This window comes from Sceloporus occidentalis, unplaced genomic scaffold, assembly GCF_023333645.1.
Source record: "Sceloporus occidentalis isolate IW3139 unplaced genomic scaffold, rSceOcc1.0.p SCAF_76, whole genome shotgun sequence".
NCBI classification, from domain to species: domain Eukaryota; kingdom Metazoa; phylum Chordata; class Lepidosauria; order Squamata; family Phrynosomatidae; genus Sceloporus; species Sceloporus occidentalis.
This window is the reverse complement of record NW_028317056.1, coordinates 4,872,933-4,896,978: the sequence shown is the minus strand read 5'-3', so window position 1 is coordinate 4,896,978 and position 24,046 is coordinate 4,872,933. Positions and strand designations below refer to the sequence as shown.

At 44.6% G+C, this 24,046-nt stretch overlaps 2 protein-coding genes across 2 annotated transcripts in view; both read left to right on the top strand.

Moving 5' to 3' along the window:
• The window catches only part of LOC149285857 (coronin-7-like), a 51,701-nt gene extending 36,366 nt beyond the window's left edge, over nucleotides 1-15,335 (top strand). Inside the window, exons 12-30 of the mRNA XM_089494954.1 lie at nucleotides 6,974-7,028; nucleotides 7,348-7,405; nucleotides 7,824-7,969; nucleotides 8,702-8,797; nucleotides 8,957-9,073; nucleotides 9,377-9,473; nucleotides 9,696-9,871; nucleotides 10,131-10,236; nucleotides 10,864-10,950; nucleotides 11,054-11,196; nucleotides 11,296-11,400; nucleotides 11,483-11,568; nucleotides 11,649-11,790; nucleotides 12,185-12,274; nucleotides 13,049-13,165; nucleotides 13,421-13,556; nucleotides 13,936-14,027; nucleotides 14,401-14,487; nucleotides 15,330-15,335. Of these exons, the coding sequence (XP_089351080.1) occupies nucleotides 6,974-7,028; nucleotides 7,348-7,405; nucleotides 7,824-7,969; nucleotides 8,702-8,797; nucleotides 8,957-9,073; nucleotides 9,377-9,473; nucleotides 9,696-9,871; nucleotides 10,131-10,236; nucleotides 10,864-10,950; nucleotides 11,054-11,196; nucleotides 11,296-11,400; nucleotides 11,483-11,568; nucleotides 11,649-11,790; nucleotides 12,185-12,274; nucleotides 13,049-13,165; nucleotides 13,421-13,556; nucleotides 13,936-14,027; nucleotides 14,401-14,487; nucleotides 15,330-15,335 (1,942 nt within the window). The remainder of the gene's footprint in view (nucleotides 1-6,973; nucleotides 7,029-7,347; nucleotides 7,406-7,823; nucleotides 7,970-8,701; nucleotides 8,798-8,956; nucleotides 9,074-9,376; nucleotides 9,474-9,695; nucleotides 9,872-10,130; nucleotides 10,237-10,863; nucleotides 10,951-11,053; nucleotides 11,197-11,295; nucleotides 11,401-11,482; nucleotides 11,569-11,648; nucleotides 11,791-12,184; nucleotides 12,275-13,048; nucleotides 13,166-13,420; nucleotides 13,557-13,935; nucleotides 14,028-14,400; nucleotides 14,488-15,329) is intronic.
• Nucleotides 15,336-17,392: 2,057 nt separating this feature from the next.
• Nucleotides 17,393-21,039, top strand: PAM16 (presequence translocase associated motor 16). The gene is made up of 5 exons (XM_089494953.1): nucleotides 17,393-17,518; nucleotides 18,540-18,624; nucleotides 19,342-19,481; nucleotides 20,316-20,381; nucleotides 20,953-21,039. The coding sequence occupies exons 1-5, from the start codon at nucleotides 17,393-17,395 to the stop codon at nucleotides 21,037-21,039; spliced, it is 504 nt and encodes a 167-aa protein (XP_089351079.1).
• Nucleotides 21,040-24,046: the final 3,007 nt, after the last annotated feature.

The window sequence follows — 24,046 nt, the reverse complement described above, 5'->3', positions numbered from 1 at the left end:
TGCTCATCACAAACATAGCTCTGTCTGCCTTCAATAGGCAGATGATAGATTCGGCTATTAAATATGTCATGCCTCGGCAAAGAAGAAAGACCAGATGACAGCCGAGTGATATAACCGCGTAGCGCTGGAGACGTGCACCCTTTCCCGTCTCCTCAATCCATCACAGCTAAGATAACTTATTAACACTCTCTATATCAGGGTGTTTAGTGTAGCTGTGTGGCAAAAAGTGCCAAAACTAGAATATTAATTTATGGTCTTGATATTTTCTCCCCTTCACCTACAAAAGGCTGCCTCATCCAATCAGATGCCAAATAAAGAGTCATAGTGATATAATAATGGGGAGACATCAATATATATATAAAAAGAAAGAAAATATAACTTTTTTTATTTACTGTTTAAATTAAGGTTTATGCATTCATGTTTTTTTATAAGCAATCGATAGAAAAGTTATTTAACTTTTGTTCTGTGCCATTCAACGACCGTACCGGTGCTGGCGGTGTCCATATAATGTGGAGTTTAGGATCTGACATCATGTTTTGGACATTCTGGTTACCGGCACCGTCGGCGACCGGATCGGCCCATCTGGACAGAGAGAGAAGACAGGCGGCTGGAAGTAACTTTGCTTTTAGTATTGAATACCTGGAATCGCCGTTTCGAGGCCGATGCGGTGCGAGGGTTAAAGAGAACGCCCGGGATGGGCATGAATGCCGCAGTTCAAACATTTTCACCATTTCAATGAGTTTAAGAAAAACACAGATGGAGAGTTTTGATGCTCGCCGCGAGGAGCCAACGCTGAGCCTTAACAATGGCGTCTTTATATTATCAGTGGATTTAACAAAGTACAAGACGTTGGCATTTTACTCGGAACAAGAGGTCAAACTGCGAAGATGGGTGCAGGGGAGCGGGCGAGAAGTGAGGAAAACCCAAAAGGCGGAATCCATGCCCAATGAACGTGTCGGACCCTCACAGATGCCCCCACTTAAAGTACCCATCCGGATACAAAGATAATTTTAAATAGAGGCAGCGCAGCAATGAGGAGAGCGTAATTGTGATGTCTCTCTTTTCTTTTTTTGAAAGGAATGGTTGCGGAAGCATTGGCTAGAACAGCCGTCCAGCAGAGGTGGCAATGTAACATATTGATAGAAAAGCTTGTCCTGGGTTGGACAGGCTGAATGGGCCATTGGCTGCTTTTAAAACCCCTTTTCTTTTTTTTTAGCGTTAGAAGGCTTAACCACCTTCATATTAATGGGGTCTCTTTATAGGAGACTTCACCCGTCGCTGCAGGAGCTGAACCTACCGGGTGGAACCGCGCGGCCTGCCGCCGACTAAATGGCACGGCTGGCATTGATCCCGGGGCCCAGGCTCTATATTCTGCTTGGGTTTGCTGCCGGTAACTAGAAAGTAGTTACACGGCTGACGGTTCATCCGCCGGTGCCTCGGGAGGGCCACAATTTGCTTTATGTTTCAGTCTTCTTGCTGTGAAACCTTTTGAACGGGTCCAGCTGAAAACTGACTGACGAGGCTTTTCTCCATGCCAGAAAGTACATTAAATGGCCGTGAGCTGGAGATGGTTCAGTGATTGGTCACTGCAAATATTAAAGGAACAGGCAAATATTTTTTATAAATTTGTATTAATCATATATATTTTGGATTTTACTTTTATAGTTGCCAGCAGTCCCGAGGCAGTCCTGATGCTAGCCTGCAGCCTTCCGTGTCATAGAATGAGCAGCTTTTTTGTTTTTCAGTGAAAGCCTACTTTATCTGCAAGAAAATAACTATAAGTAAAGCAAACATGGTTTTGCTAAGCTGATCCCTTAAAATAAATGAATTAAAATGTATGGAGGTATGTATGTGTCGATACAGCGAATGAATGATTACTCACCTGTCAAGAAGGGTGAGGTTCTGCAAGCTTCTTTCCTTTCATTCAGAGATGCAGAACTGGGTAACAGGTGAAAAGTTATTATTTCCAAGTAAAAAAAAAAAAAAAATAAAGTCAAACATTTACAATGTTACCATGATTTAAGTCACCGGCGCGTCAACATTCCCTGCTCGTGGGTTTTAACTATTCATATATGATCAAAGTAGGCCGGTGCTTTATTGGTGAAATTACTTTGAAGTAGAGATCTGATCTGTCATATGGAGCAGGATAGAGCGGTCACTTATAGAACGAGGAACGGACAAGTCTTATGTCACCTATAGAGGTCGACGAGGATGAACAAGTGGTTGCGGAGAAACACGGGGTTAAAGAAGAGATTAAAAGAGACGATACGGAGATATGTCACGTATAGAAGAAAATTTAGCTGCCAGTCACCTATAGAATGTGTTATATATAATTTCTATCCATACAAGAGACGGCAGGACAAGCCCTCCTCCTGGTTTATAGGCGACCGCTCAGTGTATTTGTACTTTGTAGCAGATCAGTCTCTTTTTTCTCAGTTGTGTCTCCGTATAGGTGTGATGGCGTGTTAGGGATGATGCATTGGGGTAGTTGCTGTCGGGGTAGGTGACAGGTGGCTGCACTTCCTCACGTTAGCAGCGCAGCTAGTGTCCCACGGCAGTTCCCTTTTCTCATCCGCCTTCCATCTGTATCCAACCGAATAACCCTCATATAAATGTCTGCTCAGATCTATCTGTCTTGGGTATTTATATGTATGGTGGGTGGGGGCTGGGATTTTACTTGAGTATGTAAGCTTTGAGTTACCTATCGCTTTCTTTCACCATTACAAAGAAAAGGGGAAATAATATCTGATATATATATATATATATATATATATAAAACTGATGTCCCAGAGCTTGCACTCTACACAGATCAGGGACAGAGCTGTATGTAAAACAACAGGACAGAAAGCTCTACAATCTCAATAATGTGAAGGGACAGAGCTTCATGCCCTCTATAATGAGTGGGGACCGAGCTCCGTGCTCTCTATAATGAGTGGGGACCGAGCTCCGTGCTCTCTATAATGAGTGGGGACCGAGCTCCGTGCTCTCTATAATGAGTGGGGACCGAGCTCCGTGCCCTCTATAATGAGTGGGGACCGAGCTCTGTGCTCTCTATAATGAGTGGGGACCGAGCTCCGTGCTCTCTATAATGAGTGGGGACCGAGCGCCATGCCCTTTATAATGAGTGGGCACAGAGCTCCGGGCTCTTTATAATGACAGGGGACCGAGCTCCGTGCTCTCTATAATGAGTGGGGACCGAGCTCCGTGCTCTCTATAATGAGTGGGGACAGAGCGCCGTGCTCTCTATAATGAGTGGGGACAGAGCGCCGTGCTCTCTATAATGAGTGGGGACAGAGCGCCGTGCTCTCTATAATGAGTGGGGACCGAGCTCCGTGCTCTCTATAGTGAGTGGGGACCGAGCTCCGTGCTCTCTATAGTGAGTGGGGACCGAGCTCCGTGCTCTCTATAGTGAGTGGGGACCGAGCTCCGTGCTCTACGCTGCTCGCGGATGGACAGAGCTATACGTCCATAACTCTAGCATGTGACCAAGCTCCCTGTCATCCACGGAAGAATGATCGTTTTCCTCCTATTATCGCCGAATTCTCCCACAGACTAAAATAGTTTTTTTTTTGCTAAGATAAAAGATCCTAGAAGTTCCCAGCAAGCAAGAAGCAAGGCCTCCGGCTCATAAAGCGGAGAAATTGGGTGTTCTTTTGGCATCTCTAGGACATGTCCGGCCCGTTATACCAGGAGACAGCGCCGCGGAACACGGGGGATCTGTAGATGTTCTGATAAAAAAGTTATCTCAGTCATGAGATGTTTCTCCTACAGAGCGAGAATCTTTGTGACCTACGGATCAAGTTGTCCGTTTCTCTCTTTCTCTGCCACTCTCTTCCATTCTTTTTCTCTCTCACGCTTTCTCCCCTGCCTCTCGCACACACATTCATACTCTCTTCCTGTCCTCCTCTCTCTCTCACGCTCTACCTCCCCTCCTCCTCTCTTTCACTATACTTGAGATATTTACAGAGATAAATCTCTCTGTGAATGTTTGACAGGAGAGAAAGCGAGAAGTGTGAGAGAGTTCCTATCCCAACCAACCGGGGGTCATAGAAAGATGGCCGCCCGCCTTCCCAAGCTCTGCGGTCTAGGACGCAAGACCAATTAACCTCGGCTGTTTCATGTATACATTCCCATCTTTATTTTCCAAACAAGCTAAACATATAAATGTTGCATTAGAGGGCTTAATCCTGAAAGCACAGTCACAGTTGCATTGCCACGGTAACACAAACGGCATGGCAACCATGTTTTTAATTAGGCATATTTGTTTAATTACTTCAACATTCCAATTACTTGTTTGTCAAATATTTCAAAGCATAGCTTTTGGTGAAATTTAATGACCGTTGGGTCGTTTCAGATCATCACCCTCTTTTATGTAAAATCTGAAGTGGCCTGTAGTTTATGTGTTGGAGAATATTACGTTCTTCAACTGAGGCAGTCCATATCACTTCCGCTGAAAGACCATTCCTTGTATCCACCACTCGTTCTGCACAGAAACATCTTTGTAAACTTGGAACTTCCTTCCACAACGTCTTCTAAGATAAAGAAATAGATTTATTTTGGACCCATTGGAGAGTCCATGGCATCTCAAGTGATTCTTGGGTGGATAGTTATATTGTTCATTTGAAGTTCTACTGTTGACTAAGGATTTATTTTCTTACCAACCTTCACTCGAATCAAGACCCCCATCCTGATATGATGCAGATTTCCTCCTATTTGGTGAAGCTGTCACTCGAGTTGGCTTTGACCCCGACAAGGTCTTAGGTGGTGAGCAAGATGGACAAATCTTCTGGACCTGGCCCCATTTTTGTTTATTTTATTTGAGTGTAGGGGTCAAACTCCAGACCTCAAGGGCCATAACCACGCCTGATTTTCTGGATATCCCATCATGAGCACTAGCCGCTCAATCAAATAGGTTGGAACTCATTAAATCACTTGTGTCTGAAGCAAGGACTTCCCCAAATCCTGGTCTGTTTTTGGCCCTCGAGGCTTGAACTTTGACATCCCTGCTTCAGAATTGTGCAGAATATGGTCACTTAGGCTAAGTAGGAGAGAGAGAGCCTGGCCCCAGAAGACTAGTCCTGAATGGTACCACATGGTTTCAAAATGGGACAGCCATGCAGAAGTCAGAACGATTCGGCTTGTTCCTCCCAAACGTCACCATGGAGATTTTCAGTTTGAGGAGATACGTTGGTTGGTCTCTTAGAAGAGTTCTGGAACGTCGAATACAATAAAAAACAAACGTGCCACAGCTGCTGTACGGTTTGAAACCAAAATAAATGCGAGTTCCCTTTTTTTTCTTTTTCTTTGACCTACATAGTTCGTCCGGTGACAAGGACCTTCTCATCTGCTTTGAGGGACATCCCGATGAAGACGTCTTTATTATTATTATTTTTTATAGCCCCTGTGTGTGCGTATATGTAACGTGGGTGAGTGGTAGCTTTGTAGACTTCCCACGGGCCTGTTATTCCGGGGAAAGGTTTCCCAGCCCTGGGGGGGCTGATGAGAGGAGGAGGGAGGTGGTGAGCAGAGCAGAGGTAAGAGCTGAGGATCTGGGAGAACGGGCAAGTGTGAGAGAGGTCTGCAAAGGGTGACGTAACATTTGGGGATAGAGGCCCAGCAGGAAGTAGCCTGGGATGGGACAGGCGTCCTTGCAGGGATACACATGGGATCCCCATTGGCTGATGCTCTTGTGGAACCTCTAGAAGAACATCCTGTCCATCTAACCGGTGGGGTAATCCCGATCCTAGTGTGGCTTCTACTAATTCCATATATGGCATGATAAACCTTATATTCATCCATATGTTGTGGAGATTGGCTGGCTGGTGGTACTGGGATTGGTTGTAGCTGTTTGGCAACAGATAAAAGCTGGTCCGTCATGTCAGTGGAGATGATTTTATTTTTGGCTAGCTCAAGCCATTATTCCCAGCTCTTCCGACCTTGGTTAGTTTAATGGGGCCAGTGACCATACTAACCTAATGGGGCAATTGTGGACAGTTGAATGTGTCACCTGCCCAATTTTCACCTATGGTTCTGACAACTCCGAAGATGATGAGGGGGCTTTTATCTCATACACAGGGGTATCTGATGATACGTACCAGCGCTTGCCTCTATGAACTGTATACAGCCTTCTAGGACCACCTTGACTAGAAGAGCAGATACAGCTAAAACTGTGCTGATTTCCAGTTATCTTTCTGCAGTTGCCCATTTGCCCTGGTGCTGTGACTGCAGGTCCATTACTCATATCATGTGTGATTCTCACCCTGACGTGTTGTTATCATCTCAGGATGCCCCTATATATAAGAGGCCTACGCAGTCTGATTTCTGTGCTGCCTGGGGCAGAATTCCATGCATCATTAGGCCCAATGGAACAATAACTATTCACGATCTATGTATGTGACCTTGAGAATAGGACACGGCGCTAGCAGAATGGGTCTGCGGATTTTAAACACCTGTATGCGGGTCGGATGCAGCACGCCTGCCCCCTAGTGTCTCCTTATGGAAAGTGCGCAGAGCTACCGGCCTCGAGGGTTTTAAAAATACTATAAAAGGGGCAACAGGGGTGCTTTTATGGGTGATTACATGTGTTTATTCCAGAACATACTATTTGGGTTAATTAGCTAGCTGTACCCCAAATAAAATAGTCAAAATGTTTAACATAAATGCTGATATTCAGATCAGTAAAAAATGTTATGTACTTTAATATAATTTATAAATCACAACTAAACAAATAATTGTATAAATAACTATTGTATAAATATGTATTATCTTACTTCCATTTTTTTATTTTGTTAAGTTTTAGTCTGGTATATATATTATTTTCCTTGTAAGCTGTCATTATTACGTTCATTTATGTGTCGCCAGCCGATTCTGTAGCGCTGTTATTATAGGGAATAGGCTGGCCCAGTAATAGTGCCCCGATTTTATTCATTGTCTGTTTGCTTTGTAATTAACCAGGAGCCTCTTCTCTCCGCAGGCTTCTCATCCCTCTGTATGATGCCGACACGGGATTGCTGATTCTCGGGGCTCAGGTAAGTCCCCCACCGTTGTGTTACCCAGAATCCTCTACTACAGATTATCCATCCATAGCCTACCAAACCTCATAACGATTGCACTAATAAAACTAACACATTCCTCTAACAGGGAGCCCTGAAAACTGGAATACATGGCACTATCTATCCCGTGTCATTTATCATGATATCTGAGATTAAAAAGTCATTTAAAGCAATCAAAAGAACAAAATAAAAATACTTTACTTGCCACATATTTTCAGGATGCCTGTGAGGGTCATATATAGATATGTTCACTAAGGGGGTGTCTGCGTGTAACATGTATGTCTCTGTCTATCAGGGTGAAGGGACCGTGTACTGTATGGAGGTCAGCACCGAGCCCCCCGCGTTAATGCAGAGTAAGTCCCAATGCTTTTTAGCATAATTTTCTTCTCTCTTTCTTTTCTGGTGATTTCTTTTGTTGCCGTCTCGGAATAGAGAGACCTGTAGATTTAGCAAAGTAGAAGACGGGCACATTTTGCGCAGAAAGAGTGGCAACAAAAAAGAGAACATATCTGGAATTAAAAGGAGGGGGGATTTAAAGGAAGGAAAAGTTGCAGATCAGCCCTCTAGATGAAGCAATGTGGCCAATATAGCGGATCCGACAGATTTCCCGGATGCAATATAGAAAATAAAAAGTGGAAATCGGTGAAATGGGGTAAAACAATGAGTCAATGCTGCCATGTGTTGGTGGCCAACTGAGAAGTAAGTAAGAGGCAGGTCCTGGAGGTCGGTGCCCAGGGATAATGTAGTGCGATGTCTCTCTGTTCCCCGCAGTCTCGCAGTGTGTCACGGAGGAGCAGTCGCGTGGCCTGGCCCTGGTTCCCAAGCTGTGTCTCGATGTGATGAGCTGTGAGGTTCTGCGCCTTCTCCAGCTGACTGACAGGTTCATTATTCCCATCAGTTACAGCATCCAGCGCAAGGTACCACCGGGCTGCCACCATGCCAAGCACAGTGTGGATTTCTGACGCTTCCTTGTTTGTACCAACAAACTGTTTGCCATGTACACAACGTCATGCCTTCACACGCCACGCACACAATCTGATTACACTAACAGACCACGCGACATCCTAGTTCATCCCGTACATACGCTACCCGCTATGGCCGCCTGCTCACAATATGCACCCCGTCATTGTATTAAACTGTCATCGTTATTCACCCTGGTCTTTCTGTATGTATGGATGCCTGGCCTGTCTGTGCTGTACACCTGGCCAGTGCCTGCCGTACGTCTTAACCTGTCTGTGCTGTACACCTGGCCAGTGGCTGCCGTACGTCTTAACCTGTCTGTGCTGTACACCTGGCCAGTGCCTGCCGTACGTCTTAACCTGTCTGTGCTGTACGCCTGGCCAGTGCCTGCCGTACGTCTTAACCTGTCTGTGCTGTACACCTGGCCAGTGGCTGCCGTACGTCTTAACCTGTCTGTGCTGTACACCTGGCCAGTGGCTGCCGTACGTCTTAACCTGTCTGTGCTGTACACCTGGCCAGTGCCTGCCGTACGTCTTAACCTGTCTGTGCTGTACACCTGGCCAGTGCCTGCCGTACGTCTTAACCTGTCTGTGCTGTACACCTGGCCAGTGCCTGCCGTACGTCTTAACCTGTCTATGCCCCCCCTGTCCTGGTTGAATGTTATTGACCGATCCCCATCTTTCTCACAGTCTGTAAAGGAGTTCCAGACTGATCTGTTCCCGGACACAGCTGGCTTTACCTCTGCCCTCTCAGCTCAGAGCTGGTGGGAAGGAGACAACAAGCAAGTAAGTGTCCTCCGCAAACCATCATCACCCATCTATACACGCACTCCCCGTTCCTGCGCAGCATGCGGCAAGCTGTACATGGCTCTGTACGTGGAATACACCTGCATTGCACAATGCGCCACGCGCTCTCCTAGATATTAATGCGATTATTACCTTCAGGTGCAGAAAGTCTCCCTGGACCCGTCCCGCAAGCCGTCCACTGCTTGCCAGTTAAACCTCAAAAAACAGGCCAGTCCGAAGCAGCAGGACGTTGTGTCACCCAGTGCCGACCCGAGTGTAAGTGTATACGATCACAATACATTCTGGGAACCACAAGACAGCAAGAACTTGGTTAGTGTATGCTGTATAAAGAATAAAGGACTTTAATCCTCGCCCCCAGACTGTGAGTATACAGTCAATAAGCGATGGAGTCTCTGTCATGCTTGTCTACCATTAGCCGCACAGCGTTAGGATTTGAAATGCTCTGCAGATTCAGACTATCCCAATTATATTGATTATAATGTGACTTTGTTGGATGTATGAATGGTAATGCGAGGGGGTCTGTGTTTTTTTTTTATAATGATTATGTTATTTTATTAGGTTGGTAGCGGTCTCTCCTCTCCCTCCAGCTCCGTCACCAGTCCCTCTAGTGGAATCGTTTCCAGCGCCAGCCAGCGCTCATTGCAGAACATTTTGGGTAAGACCCATTCCAGCAGCTGCGATACCGCTGGAGATACACACTGCTGATACACACTGCTTTGGGCTTCTGTGTTGTCTTCCTGCGCTACAATCCGTACACAGAGCGATGTACACTGCCAGTTCTGGATAGTGTTGTCGGCCAAAGACATCAATTTTTTGTTTAAGTACCAAAAGATGTGTTCGCTAATGCGACTTGTTCTTGTCTCTTTAATACCTACAGGTCCCAGCTCACGTTTCCGTCACATTCAGGGAACCGTCCTGCATCGTGACAACCATATCAGCAACCTGCGTGGGGTGAGCCAGAGCACACCAGGGGAGAGTGATGGGTTCTGCCTAAACTACCAGCGCTTGGCGCTCCCTTTGGCTGGTCCTGGGGGTCAAGTAGCCGTGTTGGAGGTAAGAGGAGGGTCAGTGGAAACAGCCTCTGCTCTAAAGACAACTATATTCAAATTAATTACGTTAAACCACGTGAGCCATTCTGTAAGTCCCGCTGCTCTGTCCTTTTGGGGGTTTGGATCTTCTTAATTAGCCACTAGACGTAATGTTAGCTCCTTGAGTGAACAAAAGAGTATCCTTTTATTTTAGTTCCCATAACTTGGCTCATAAACCCATATACACAGTCATTGTTTCCATAGACTGTTTATCTTCTCTGTAGCTGTCGCAAACCGGACGTCTCCCGGACACACTGCCCACTGTCCAGAACACGGTGCCGGTGACGGATCTCACCTGGGACCCTTTCAACCCTCACAGACTGGTAACCGGTAAGTCTTCCCTACCCGCACCGCCATGCCCCAGTGCATCAGGAAACATGGGGCAGATAGAAAGTGAGGCGCAGAATAAGGATTATTTTACCTGCAAATGTTCTCTGCCGAGCAAACATTATGAGCAGTCCTGGTGAAAAGTCCATGAAGATTCCATTCCACATTTATAACTCAAAATCGCTCGTTATGAATGTTGGACAAAGAGGTCAACAACAGCCAAGCCGCAGTGTGTCCATGCTCTATGCTCATTCCTAATATCAGAAACCAGGACTTCATTTACTCCACGTGGACCCTTTTTTTGGTTTGGGTTATTAAAAGTGAAGGATTGTTGAAAAATGATTGCTCTTGGGTAGATGAGTAATCTGTGTGCCAGGGTTGTTTAATTTATGACGGCATCCAATATATACTTCCTATTTATTCTTCCGATACATTTATGGTTCTATATTTTTTCTTGTATATTATTTTATAGGGAAATGTGGAGAATGGAAATATTATAGGTGAATTTGAATGCATCCACATACGGTTAGGTTTACACCGTAGTTTGTTATAGACAGAGGGATGAACCCTGGAGGATTTGGCTCCCTTTCGTCCCAATGATGTACGCTTTTTGTCTCCGTTTTCGTGCAGGGTGTGAGGATGGACGGATACGTGTTTGGCAGATTCCAGAGAACGGTCTTACGGAGACCCTTACGGAACCGCAGACTGTGCTCACTGGTGAGAAAACACTATTCTTCTTCAGCCAATTCTGCCGTGCATCTGACAAACCTGTATGCTGGGGAGCTCTGCTAATCCAAAACTCCCCCCGCTCGCTTCACAGGTCACAACGAGCGGATTTACACCGTGCGATTTCATCCCTGCGCCTCTGACATCCTTGCGTCATCTTCTTACGACCTGACCGTGCGAGTGTGGGACCTTCAGACCGGAAAAGAAGTCCTGAAGCTGCGAGGACATGAGGATCAGGTGAGCGGTATAGGGGAGCTTTGTTTGCGGGGGGGGGGGGGTGTTTGAAATCCTAACAAATATTTAGTGTGTGTGTAATGAGGGATCTTCTCCTTGCAGATCTTCTCTCTGGCCTGGAGTCCAGATGGTAGATTCCTGGCCACTTGTAGCAAAGACCAGCGCGTCCGGATATATGAGCCGCGGATCTCCGATCAGCCATGTCAGGTGAGAATGAGGTGCGACGGTCTCTGTTGCATGTTATCATGCCACGGCTGTGTAATAACTCCATGCTTGGCTCAAACCACAGGAAGGAGCTGGACCTGAAGGAGCGCGGGGTGCTCGAGTTCTTTGGGTGTGTGATGGGAAGTACCTGCTGGTCTCTGGATTTGACTGGTGAGATGCGCCACCAAAATAGAGCACATCTAGACTGACAGCTCCTGGATCCTTAATGTCCCTCATATCTTTTGTTGTAGCCGAAGCGAGCGCCTGTTGTCCCTGTACAGCACGGAGGACTTGAAACGGGGTCCGATTATCTCTCTGAGCCTCGATGTATCCCCATCCACACTCATCCCCTACTATGATCCGGACACCAGCCTCCTGCTGCTTACTGGGAAGGTATGCGTTTTGGTGAAAGCTTCTGGGTACGATGAGACTTTCCAGTTTGCAGTGCAATATACAAAAGCGTTCCAGTAGACAGTGCATATGGCGAGATTGCTTTATTTCTTAGAACTTTGGATGTCCATCTTCACAGGTCCTTCTTACTCTCCAACAGTATTCTTATTCCCATCTATATCTGATTACTGCCACCACACGACACCATTCCCTGTAATAAGCCTCTAGCTTCCGTTGCACACTCGTTCGGGAGGTAGGGTGTGATATTTTCAACGTCAATTTCGTGAGGAACAGTGGGCAGAAGAACTTCGCAAAAGAACGCTGTATAGTGATGTGTTATATGTCTTGAGCTTGACCTTGTCTTCACCGGCCTTCTCTTTTATTTATGCCGTGACAGGGTGACACCAGGGTCTTTCTGTATGAGGTGCTACCAGAGTCTCCTTACCTTCTGGAATGTAATAGCTTCAGCTCCAGCGATCCACATAAGGTACATCCGCAAATAAAACAGAGCAGCTACATGGACGTTGGCTTCTAAAATCAAAGCAGTCAAATCCTGGCTTGTGGTTCAACTTGAAAAGCAGATACTTAAGAGTTTAAAACGTTCATGGTTCATCCTGAGATGGCTCCTATACTCTATAGGGCTTAACGTACCAATAACTCTACATGTACCCAAAGTTCTCCAGAATGAATTAGTAAATGCAGTTAAACGTTGGCAGACAGATGGGTTCCAGATCACATGGTAGCGATTGTTATTTTAGCGTCTTTGCAAGTTGATACTATCTTGCTTTTTTGTATATTTAACATGTATATTGTTTGGCCATTTGTGACATTTGTATATAGTATATGGACCTCTACCTCCAGGAGACCCCTTTAGACGCTCAGTGACTTGCTTCTAGGCACGTCTTTACTGTCACAGGCTCTTGATTTGATCCTAATGCTGCTTTTGTGTAATTGATATGTATCACAGTTGAGGTCTCCCTGACCCCACCAATATTTGAGATTTCTCTAGGCTCCTATGGTATGTCATCACAGCCTTATTATCCCTGTATATGTATGTTTAGCTCTCTAATAAATATTAAGTTACAAACTTTAGGAAATATATTTATTGTCCTAGTACAGGATTGGCTCACAAAGAGGGCCGGCTAGTTTGCGGACCAGCAGGTAGACGTTATTTACTTTTCTGTCCGTATATCCATTTTTGAAGCCATGGAAGCTGTAGAGAAGTACGGGCTGCTCTGTTCATACTGATTTTACATCGCAGGGTCTGCAGTTCCTGAGGAAGGTGGATTGTTCCGTGGGTGATGTAGAGGTTTTGCGATCTGTGCGGCTCAGTCCCAGTTCCCTTGAGCCTGTGGCCTTCCGAGTACCACGTGTCAAGGTGAGTGCTGCATGTCCTCCATTGCTTTGGGAAGATGCTGTTTCGTTTATATGGGTCATCGGAGATGGGCCTAACGATGATTAATTTGACAGCACAGAGAATGTATCTAACACTAGAGGAATGATGAAGTATTACAGGAGAACACTAATGCCTTTGAAGGATGGAGCAATGCGTTGTGGGAGGGTATCCATACTTTGTTGAACAGACAAATGAATATAGCTTTACGCCGTATTCCTGTCCGATGTTCCCATATAGAAAGAGTTCTTCCAAGATGATGTTTTCCCACCATCACGGGTCAGCTGGGAACCAGCTTTGTCTGCAGATAAATGGCTGAGTGGGAAAGACCAGCAACAGCGCAGTATTAACCTGTGTCCTGAAGGCATGATACCAGGTAAACATCTCTTCCCAACTCTGTTATGCTGTGCAGCTCCTCTGCTGATTTAAAGGACCCTGAAACCTAGTAGGGTTCTTACTATTGTGTGGGCACAGTATCAGATAACCCCACCCCCGCTGGGTAGAACATCAGATAACCCCACCCCTGCTGAGTAGAACATCTGATAACCACACATCTGCTGAGCCAAGTAACTCTCCTCATGTATCTCCAACCCCGTTTTAGCCACCCTCCCCGTATTCTTGACCATCCATTTATTTGCATGCGCCATAGTCTCTGTTCACAAAGTCTCCTGACATTCTGCTTAGAGTTACATGAGATTTTGGTCTTTATGTTTTTCTCTGCCGTGATTGTGACGACACTTTACCTCTCCACGCAGTCAGCAAGGCTCCTAAAGAAGCCCCCATCAGAAAGATTCTTCCATCGTCCGTCTACCTGCAGGAGAAGAGCGACGAGCAAAAGAAAGAGGAGGTAAGGGAATAAGCAAGCGCATGCATATCTCAGATACACCCAGCAGGCGTCAGTAATAATACTCCAAATGATTACCTGAACACGTAGAGGGAGCCCAGACTGTGAAACCTTAACTAACTAGTAGTAATAGTGTAAAGAAGAGTAGAAAAACTTTCAGTCTGCTGTATCATGTCCATGAAGAGTAACCATATCACTCAAGTTATATAAAACAAGGGGGTACAGTAAACGCGAAATATAATACATCACGGAAGCAGAACAAGCTTGCAGTGAAGTGGCTTCTGGGGTATTCTATCAGAACTGTTCAGTAAACTGCTTGAGACTACGATATACTGATACTTATTAACATTTTGGGTCTTCTCCTCTTGTCTTTCAGCTTCTGAATGCTATGGTAGCGAAGCTGGGAAATCGAGATGACCCCCTTCCCCAAGACGCCTTTGAAGGGGTAGATGAGGATGAATGGGTAAGCAAATCTAAATATAAATATATATGTTATTTTTATTTCTTTAAAAAAAAAAAAAAACAAGCTTTATTTATAATGGTCAGTTTCAATAAAGCAACTGACAATATCTTACAACAAGGGAGTGTTTTGTTGATAAAAATAAAATGAATCAAAGCCCAAAAGAAATAAATGTATATTCGTCAACCTCCACTGTCATCTCAACCGAGCATTCTCGGTGCCTATTTTGTGAGGATTATATTATATAAATATATACATTTATATTATATAATTCATACTTCCCTTGTTTAATAACACAAGAATTCATTAATATCATCAAAATGAGTCATTAGTAAGTAATACAAAATTTACTGAAAGATTAGATGGGAAATGAACACTTGAAAAATGTGAACTGTCACATTTGTGATGCGTAAATCCAATCTCGAATGTACTTTTTGAAACCTATACCAGGATATATGCGTAAGACAGTTCCCCTCTTCACTAACACGTCAGCTAAATCCCATCTTTAAGAACTCGTTTTATAGAGATATCGGCTCCAACTTAAATATTTGTTCAGTTGCTCGTTCACCTACACCCTATACCGACGCTTTAAATGGGGTATTGATCCTGGGGAAGTGGTTTCGGAGGATACAAGCTCATTTATGGGGGTAAAGTTTAAATAACAAGGTTAAAGTGCACTTTGAGAATAAGGTGCAGAATTCACTGGATACCTTAGCTCATAATTGCACATCTGTAAGTATGTGAGCATACTGCCACCTTTATACCCGGGGTATGTATACACCAAGATAGGGCCGCGCACAAACGCTCTCTGTTCTCCTGACAAGCCTCTGTTGTGTCTTTTACAGGATTAGACGTGACCTCCCGTGCCCCCCAGCTGCCTCCTCGCCCCCAGCCCTCTCCCGTCTAACTGGAAATCCTTTGGAAGGCAGCTGAGCTTCTGATACATTCCAAGGCCGGGGTAAAATAAACTCAGGACAAGATGTTTACGCACACCCTGCATTCCTAACCAGTCAGAAACGAGACTTCCCTCCGCCCCGGGCCATGTCTTCGAACGCACAGACTGTTAATTGGCAGCATTATTCCCCCGCCGTGCCACATGACGAGGGCACCTCGCTGTAGTGTCAATTAGTGGGAGCTGTGGACCTTTGGTGCCGCAAGCATTTTTGGAGCTTTATCCACCCAACATTGGACAATCAGTTCAAAATACATCCCAATTTACTGGAACGGCCCTTCCCAGCTGGAGGTTCCATTAAAGACATCATCAGGATCACCGACTTACCATGTCAAAGGAAAGCCCATGGATGGGCCCAGAGACTGTAGAACATGTCCAGCACATTCCCAGATACTGTTCTTATAGAAAGAATTACAATACAGTCGTATCGGGGTCTCCAGCAGCCTCCTAACATCATGTTTACCTGCCGTGTAGAAGCCATATATGTTACTAACACACAGGTTGCCAAATCTGCCCCTCCGAGCAGGGCAAGCTCCGCAACTTCTAATAAAATCCATACAAAGCATCTTTGACTCCTCTGGGTTGTTTGTCTGATGCCGCCGCACAAAGCATGCTAATGTTTTCAAAGAAATACACCTATTTTTAAATCATTCCATGAAATCAGGAGAAGCTGCAGTTCCAAAGCTGCAGCAGAACGTCTCCTCTGATCCAGTGTTTCACACCACTTATTGGTTACTTCAAGCAGCCAATCAGTGGCAGGAAAATGATATCAATGAGTGTTTTCTGTGTACAAGCATGGGGGGTCTCGCTCTAAATACTCGCTGAGCCAGTCCTAGAGCTGACTGGAGATAAATGTTTATCATCTTTTACAAAGCAAATCGGTGAGGAAAGGGGCAAACGTTTATGGATTGCATTATATGCATTAAAGTGCACACGGTGGCTGGATTGTCCCTTTAACCCATAATAAATTTACTTTGCTTATAATATTTGCATGGGGCAGGGCACAAGTGGCCCATTGGGCTCACGTGGGAATATATTTGTCCACCGGTGTTACCTGTGCATGTTCAGAACATGTATTCCCAGAGAGCCCTATGGCTCTTCAACGCTCTTATTCTACATCACCGAAACGTCTCAGGAAGGATTACGACTTCGCTGATAACTGCTGGGATTTCCGGACTTGAACCCCAGCTGGTGAAAAGGAAGATGAAAAATCTTTATTAATAAATAGTGGTTAAGTAATTCCACCCCAGGATACCTTTTCCAATTAGTTCAAATATAATGATCTCATTGGCTTGCTAATGAATGGTTTGAAGTCTGGAAACTTGGTCTAAGTGTAGTTGTGCCCGGACAGACACCCCAGCAGAGGCATTGCTCAGGGTGATTTATTCGGAGTTTGTCCGGTTCGGGGTAAGTGTTGGTATTGTTGGGTTGGAACAATTTTCAAACTTAACCCACCCAGTCTTGTGATTTTTTAGTAAATACAACAATATCTGCGCTAAAGCCAACTTGGTCAAGTAGGCCTCAACATCATATTTGCCCTAAAAGCCTTTACTGGACTAAAACAATACCCTTGAAAACTTTCAGTGACATCAGGACACCTACATCATTTATTTTGCATACCACAATTAAAAATACAACAGAAAATAAATTTTTTGTATATATTCATCTTTTAAACTAATTCAACCTCTTTCCCGTAATTATTAATCACTACGTGAAATAATTACACGTTCCTGTAAACGTTCCTACGATTTAATAGAAAATGTCCTAATAAGTGATTTGTATGACGCAAGTCAGTAAAACTCCTTTGGATTCATGTTGCGTAACCTTCCGGGTGTACAAAGATGGCTGTGCAGGATATCCGGTTTCTATGGTAACAGCAGAGCTGCGATAGAGGCGGTCAGCCCAGAGGCCGCTGTCAGGTACTGTATGCTGTGCCTTGTGTATGGGAGTACCAAGATGGCCGCGCACAGCGCTCTGCTTCCGGTTACCCTCTTCCCTCTGACACTGCCGCTAACCTTGAGTTCTCCGAACTGGTTGCCGGGGAAAGATGGTAAGTGGAACACTTGGCCCCTGAGGGCCCCGGTAAATCGTCGTACGAGGTATAACGGGAGGTTCATACAGGTTACGAGATGCTAAAGGTTCATGCAATATTAAGCGGTTGAGCAGAGAAGACATTCGCCATGTCACATGCGTACTGCTCCCACAGGAGGCTTTTTATCAGGATATGTATTCCATTATAAGGAGACTATATATATATATATATATATGTGTGTGTGTGTGTATGTATGTATATATATATGTTTAATACCCGTCAGCCATTTAATGGGAAATTTAGAAACCCGGGGCTTGGTGTAGGTAACGACAGGTCATAGCTGCATCCATTCTTTAATAATGTCTTTTACTCTGACGTCACACTGATTTATTAATTGGTGTGTAAGTTGTTCTCTGTGTGTCATGTAACATATGTGTTTTAGATGCCACATTTTTTCAGCTAGGACATCCATCAGGTAGACAGCCGAGCAGCTCTTATTAAACTTCATTTACCATGTTGCTCTGCCAGGCATGGGCAGGCTCATTTGGTTTGGGGGGTTCATTCTGAGCATTGTGGGAACTGTAGTCCTAAAAAAAAAAAATGCTGGGTCAGTAGTAGGCTGCTGGACTCCTCCACTGGATAATGACTCCGTGTCACAGATAATCTCGTACCGATACATCTATTATCGGACATGTCAGGCGTTATATTTTATCGCAGTTACGCATTTTAGACGCCCGGTCATTTGTGTAACCTTACCTGGCTGCTATAAAACTGCTCTGTAACTACAATTCTCATTATTCATCTCTGTGCTAGCATCGCTGGAGTTGTAGTTCCCAAACAGCTGGGGAGATGCCCATTGGCCACCCCTGTCTGCTATAAATATATATAAATATGGATTTATTAAAATAAGTTGGTTTCTTTAAAATACAATAAAGTCCAGCATTCACATAGGTAATAGTTTAGTTAGGTTAGTGTGATTTATTTATTTTTTTTTTTACGATTTTTTTTATGAGGTTTTTTTTTTTTTAATTTTATTTATTTTACGTTGTCTCTCTTTGTCCTTCTCCACAGGCCAGATACTTGGCACAGATTGTGGTGATGGGGGCGCAGGTGGTGGGGAGAGCTTTTGCACGCGCCCTGCGTCAGGAATTTGCGGGTAAGTAGGACCAGCGTATTGTAGAACGATTTGTTGGTGGTGGTGCGGTGTCTCAATGACGTCCCCCAGCTGTAGGTTTTTACATTCTCCTTGGATATGTACAGGAGGGTCTGGTGTAGATCCTTCATGGAAAGCACTGCTTGGCAAGATATTTCAGCCTCTCTGACAGCAAAGGGCATAATGGGATAATGGGTTGCTCTGCGGAAATTATCTCTTGTCCATGGGAACGTGGTCACCGATAATATGAGACCACCCTGTCCAAATGGAGTGGGGCGTGCTGCTCGTAGCGTGTGCCGCAGGGTGACGGCTTCAAGGCTGGAACATTCGCAGAATCCGCTCCGTCTTTAAAGCAAATCACCTCCAAGCAGCCTTTTATCTCATGTTCGATACCCGCTTTGATTACTTTGACTCGCTCACTATCCTGAAATTGGCAAGATTTTACTTATTTTTATTACCGTGTGTATGGGAGCCGCGTATTTTTGACAACATACTTTTTTCTTCAGAGCCAATACGTGGCATTTCAGAACCCTCCAAACTCAGTGTGTGTACTAAAGTTGGCACCATAAACCCCACCTGTTCTTTTGGTACCAGGGCTGACTATCACGTTATTTATTCGGGTTTTTTTTCTTCACGGTTTTCTACCCATCTGCTTCTTATTTTCACTTTTTTTTTTTTTTTTTTTTTTTTATTTATTATCCTGTTTTTTTTTCTTCTTAGCAAGCAGGGCAGCTGCTGAAGCTAGAGGCGGTCGAGCCGGGAAGGAATCTGCAGCCGCCAGCAGCTTGTCTGGCATAAGCATCCAGGAAGCCCAGCAGATACTGAACATCTCCAAGATGACGCCTGAAGAGATCCAAAAGGTAAAAGACCCCAGAGTGAAATACTCCGCATGCGACTACCTCCTTCACTAACGTGGCTTTAAATGGCCAATGATACACAACAGTAGTAGACCTGTCCTCTGCACTGACTCTTCATACATAGATAAATTACATATACATTATACTCATTCATGTAAATCCCATGAACACGTGTGGACATCTGGGTGTCTGGGCTGTCTCTGTGGCTGCGTTATGTGGGTGCAGTGACCCAGTACCCCAAACGTATAAGGTTTTATCTCCTAAACAGATGTGCCTCTATTGGTCTTCTAAAAAGATAAACGGAGCCCTTTTTAAATTTTCACTTGACATGCTGTCAACCCCTTGGCCTTACCATGTCGGACATGTGGAAAAACACCAATCACTCTGCGTTTTAAGGGAATGTAGTTTACATATAATTGCTTTTTGTATCCCAGTTTGATAATTTTTATAAGCATGTGTGGAATATCTGTGGGTTTTTTTTTTTTTTTTAGATTTTAAAGGCGAGGGTCATCATTAAGAAAAATAATTTGTAATTTATTTCTCCTCCAGAATTGACCTGCTGTGGTCTGGTGTTTTTGGGTTGTGTAATAGTCTTTTTTTTTTGTGTGTGTGTGTGTGTGTGTATTTAACTTTTGAGACCGTTCACCCTTTTCACGAACATCTGTTCTTATGTTTAGCTGTCCAGCATTTGAAGTTCCGTGTCTTTTTGTGCATTAACCCCTCTGACCATCCCTTTATTTATTTAACGCTCCCTTATCTGCGACCTGCGTGTATCTGGCCAATTTGTTTGTGTAAATATATGATAAAATAAGTGTTCTCCTTGCAATTTTTCTACAGAACTACGATCACCTTTTCAAAGTAAACGACAAATCCGTCGGTGGATCCTTCTACCTGCAGTCAAAGGTGAGAGGAAGCTGGTCTCAAGTTTTTCACGTTTGCCAGCTGCGATGAGTTAGAAGGTTTGGGTACAAAGGGGGTTAGTCCATGGTTGGGATTGTTCCGAGACCCTGGTGTTTATCCACACTTGAACCTGTTCCCGACATTTCCCGAGATGGCAGTGCACAGACCGCTAGGAGTTGGCTTCTTTGCAATACGCTGCTGTGTCTTGGTCCCTGCTTCCCACCCTTTACATGGACACAAGAGGGAATTATCAGTAAATATAGTTCTTCCAAGGGATCTGGTGACCTGGTAGTAACCAATTGGAATCTGTAATTCTGCAGAACTAATTCAAAGTCTTGCTTTTCAAACTGCGGTCTAAGAGCCATCGGTGATCCTCAGTATGGCACATTGCAGATATCAGATACAAAGACGATGACAATAGAACGTTTCCAGCTTCTAAATGTCCTACAAGTTACGTAGCTTTCTTTGACAACTACATTTCACGTAGAGGGGGATAGATCGTCTTTTTTAGTTTTGGGGGTGAAAGTTTGGAAAGCACTTTGTATAAAAGAGGAATATTCTTCTGTTTCTTTAGGTGGTTCGAGCCAAGGAGCGACTGGACCAAGAGATACTTATTCAGACTAAAGGACAACAATCGAAAGAGCAATCTAAAGAGACGTGACCCTGATTTCATCGTTGTCTTGCACCGTTAAATCTTATACTTCGGGTGAAAGCAACCTGCATCTCTCCGGTCTAATAAGCTACAGCTGCCATGATGATCTTACAGACACTTGTTAGCCGTGGGTCATGGGAGTTGTAGTTTATCCTCGGCTGGATAGTTGCAGGATTTTTTATTTTTTTTGCCTTGAAGGCCAACAACCCGTCACAGAACATCATCACAGCCCATCGGGAGTATGAAATAGGCCAATCTGGCAGCAAACTAGATGCACATTGTAATTTATAGCTGCAACAATAAAGATTCATTATTGTTTTGTTTAAGAGGCCTATCTTGGTATATTTTGTGATACTTTAAAGTTCCGAGTGGTATCGCTACAGTTCACTTTAAAAGGCAGTTCTGCTGATGTGTCCTTTGCTCAAAGTCCATGCAGAGAAGGTCTGTCTGTAAATTTTGTTTTAGGGACGTAAAAGTGAAAAAAGCGAAGGTGCTCTGGATACCAGCTTTAGTGCGGATCGTATGCTGCTGGTATACTGTAAATCCCAGATCCTCCAGCACTTCGCGTGTTATCAACAAAAGATACATTGTGGCTTCCCCAGGTGTCTATGTCTAGAGCGTCCTTCACTCACTAAAGGAGATGCTCCAACAGAGAACCTACTGTAGAAGAAGCCATTAAAGGTGCATGTTCTTGGGTGAGCTGGTCTCATAATCTACATGTTTGACTCGGCTCAAAGGGCCTGTCCAACGGAGAGCCTGGTTTTATCCCATTTTGTTCCAATAAACTCCCTTTCTCTGCATACCTGGGCGCCGCCATTGCTGTCAATCATATTTTTGATGACTTTCCCGGCTCAAACACCACAATGAGTGGATGCTTTATGGCCATGCTAATGAAGTCCTTTGCTCCGTAGACTTTCATTAGTCAGACCAGTGTCCCGGCTGGTTGATTAAGGCTGAGTCTTTGTATCGTTTCCCACAGGCAGCATGATAAGATCAGATTTTGTCCTTTTCTGCCACAAGCTCTGCACCGTATTATCAAAATAACGAGAGAGACAAATAGCATTTTTAAAACCAATGTCTTTTTTTATTAAGGTTTGTCAGTCAAATAAACGCTCTCGCCTTGGATAAGCGTCTCGTTGGCAGCTAGGCCCCTCGGGCACACAGGACAGTCTCCGCACGCGAGGGGCGGTCTCGTCATGAAACAGTCACACAACTTTCTCTCCATCTCATGCGCATTCAGTCTGAAGCAAGAGAAGTTAGACACGTTGGGGTAGGGGGGCAAAGGGAGATTCGTTATGATACAGAAGGCACTTCACATGCTTGCCTGCAGATCATCTCTCTGGTAACATGGGGTCACGCAGAGCATTGCTCCCTTAAACCAACAATCCCCTCTTAATTTTCCCAAATTGCAGTGTTCTATTGGGCTGAGCCCACCAACCCAGGTTGCTTAACGCTTTTCCTGACTATGTATGGCCTGTGTCACCGTAACGGTGCCCTGCAGACCACACTGGGAGGCAAAGAGTTAAGAAATAATATGCCACTGTAAGCCATAACCTGTTCTGCTTTAAGCCCGCAGGCTACGGCCTCTGCCTTCCCCTTTAAGAAGAAACCCTTCGATGTGGGGTACATTCATTAACCCATCAGACACACAAAGCACTCGCACGGTCTATAACATAGCTTGTTTCGCTCCTTCAAGGTCGGAGCCGGCGGAGATACTCCTCCTTGCATACATTGTAAATTAGTGATATATATGGGATTTGATTGGTTCAAAAGCAAAAAAAATATTCTGCTCGCTCTCTGGATGAAGCGTTGGATAGCGGCATTCACTGCGCCTGAATGCTTTGTCACGGTGACTCCAGAGAACTGGAGGCAGGGAGCTGGCCGGCTGTGTGTTGGGGTGAACTCTTCAATCTGCGTTCCAAGAAAGGACCAAGATGTCGGCTACCAGCCCCATAAAGCGGCCCAGAGCACTGGGGTAAAAGATACATTTGTAATCCTTATATCAGGAGAACACACAGTATCTGATGGGCTTGGGTGATGTGGTCCATAGCTGCAGGTCCACCATTAATATGGATCCTTTCAGTCTCTTAGCATTACATGTTACTAAGCGTCAGTGGATGTCCTTTAAGAGGTTTTAATTAGTTATAAAAATAAAATATCTCCGTAAACTAAAGTCAGCCATTAGGCTATTGAAGACCACTATAACTCCTTAGCCGCGGCTCATTGTGATCAGGTAAGCCAAGGGCAATTACCAATAATGTTGCCATGGCACCCGCCTCTTACTGGTACTCAAGCTACAGAATCGGCCAGGCTGACGGTGAGATAAGAGATGCCTTATTTGACAAGTACTAACAAAAACTGGAAATCTCCAGGAATCCCAAAATCAAGCTGTTATATTGCAAACAAAGCTCACGTAATTTTAGCATCTTTATTCTTTAATGAGTATCCCCTAAAATGCAGATTATACGGAGTGGCCCCTGTAAACCATCTTGGTCCTTTTAAGGATGCTGATTGACGCGACAATGTTAGAGAACCTCATGAACAAATTAGTGAGATACACAGAACAGATAATCTCTCGCCAACAAAAGGCTTTCAGGATCTCCTCCCGATTTCGTGGTTATTGATATCTTTCAAGTCACTGACAGATTCACGGGGATTGTGCAAGTTCCTGAAAGCCTGCATTGTTGGGGGGCTGAATACTGCCTTTGTGTACTAAACCTGTAACGAAAAAAAAGATGGGGGATCAAGAAAAAACAAAGTGCTACGACTGAAAGTTTAAGGAGCCTAAAAATGAGTGAAAGAAAGAAAATATCTTCCAAGGGATTAACACTATAATTTTTTATAATAAGGGCTTTTTTAGTGCTACTTCTGCCTCTTAATCAGCGTTCTCAAGATACCAAACCAAAAATGTTATCTCTTTAAGTGAGACCTCTGAGCCGTAGGGGTCGGCTAAATACCCTACAGGCGGCACATGGTCCCATGACTCCATCCCAGCCTGCTGATTGGTGCCTCAGTT

Excerpts from the sequence above, each read along its gene's own strand:
- PAM16 (XM_089494953.1), top strand. The coding sequence starts at position 17,393 with ATGGCCGCGCACAGCGCTCTGCTTCCGGTTACCCTCTTCCCTCTGACA. Across the intron at positions 17,519-18,539 it reads CTTGGCCCCTGAGGGCCCCG|GCCAGATACTTGGCACAGAT; the intron begins GTAAATCGTCGT and ends CCTTCTCCACAG. Across the intron at positions 18,625-19,341 it reads CCTGCGTCAGGAATTTGCGG|CAAGCAGGGCAGCTGCTGAA; the intron begins GTAAGTAGGACC and ends TTTTCTTCTTAG.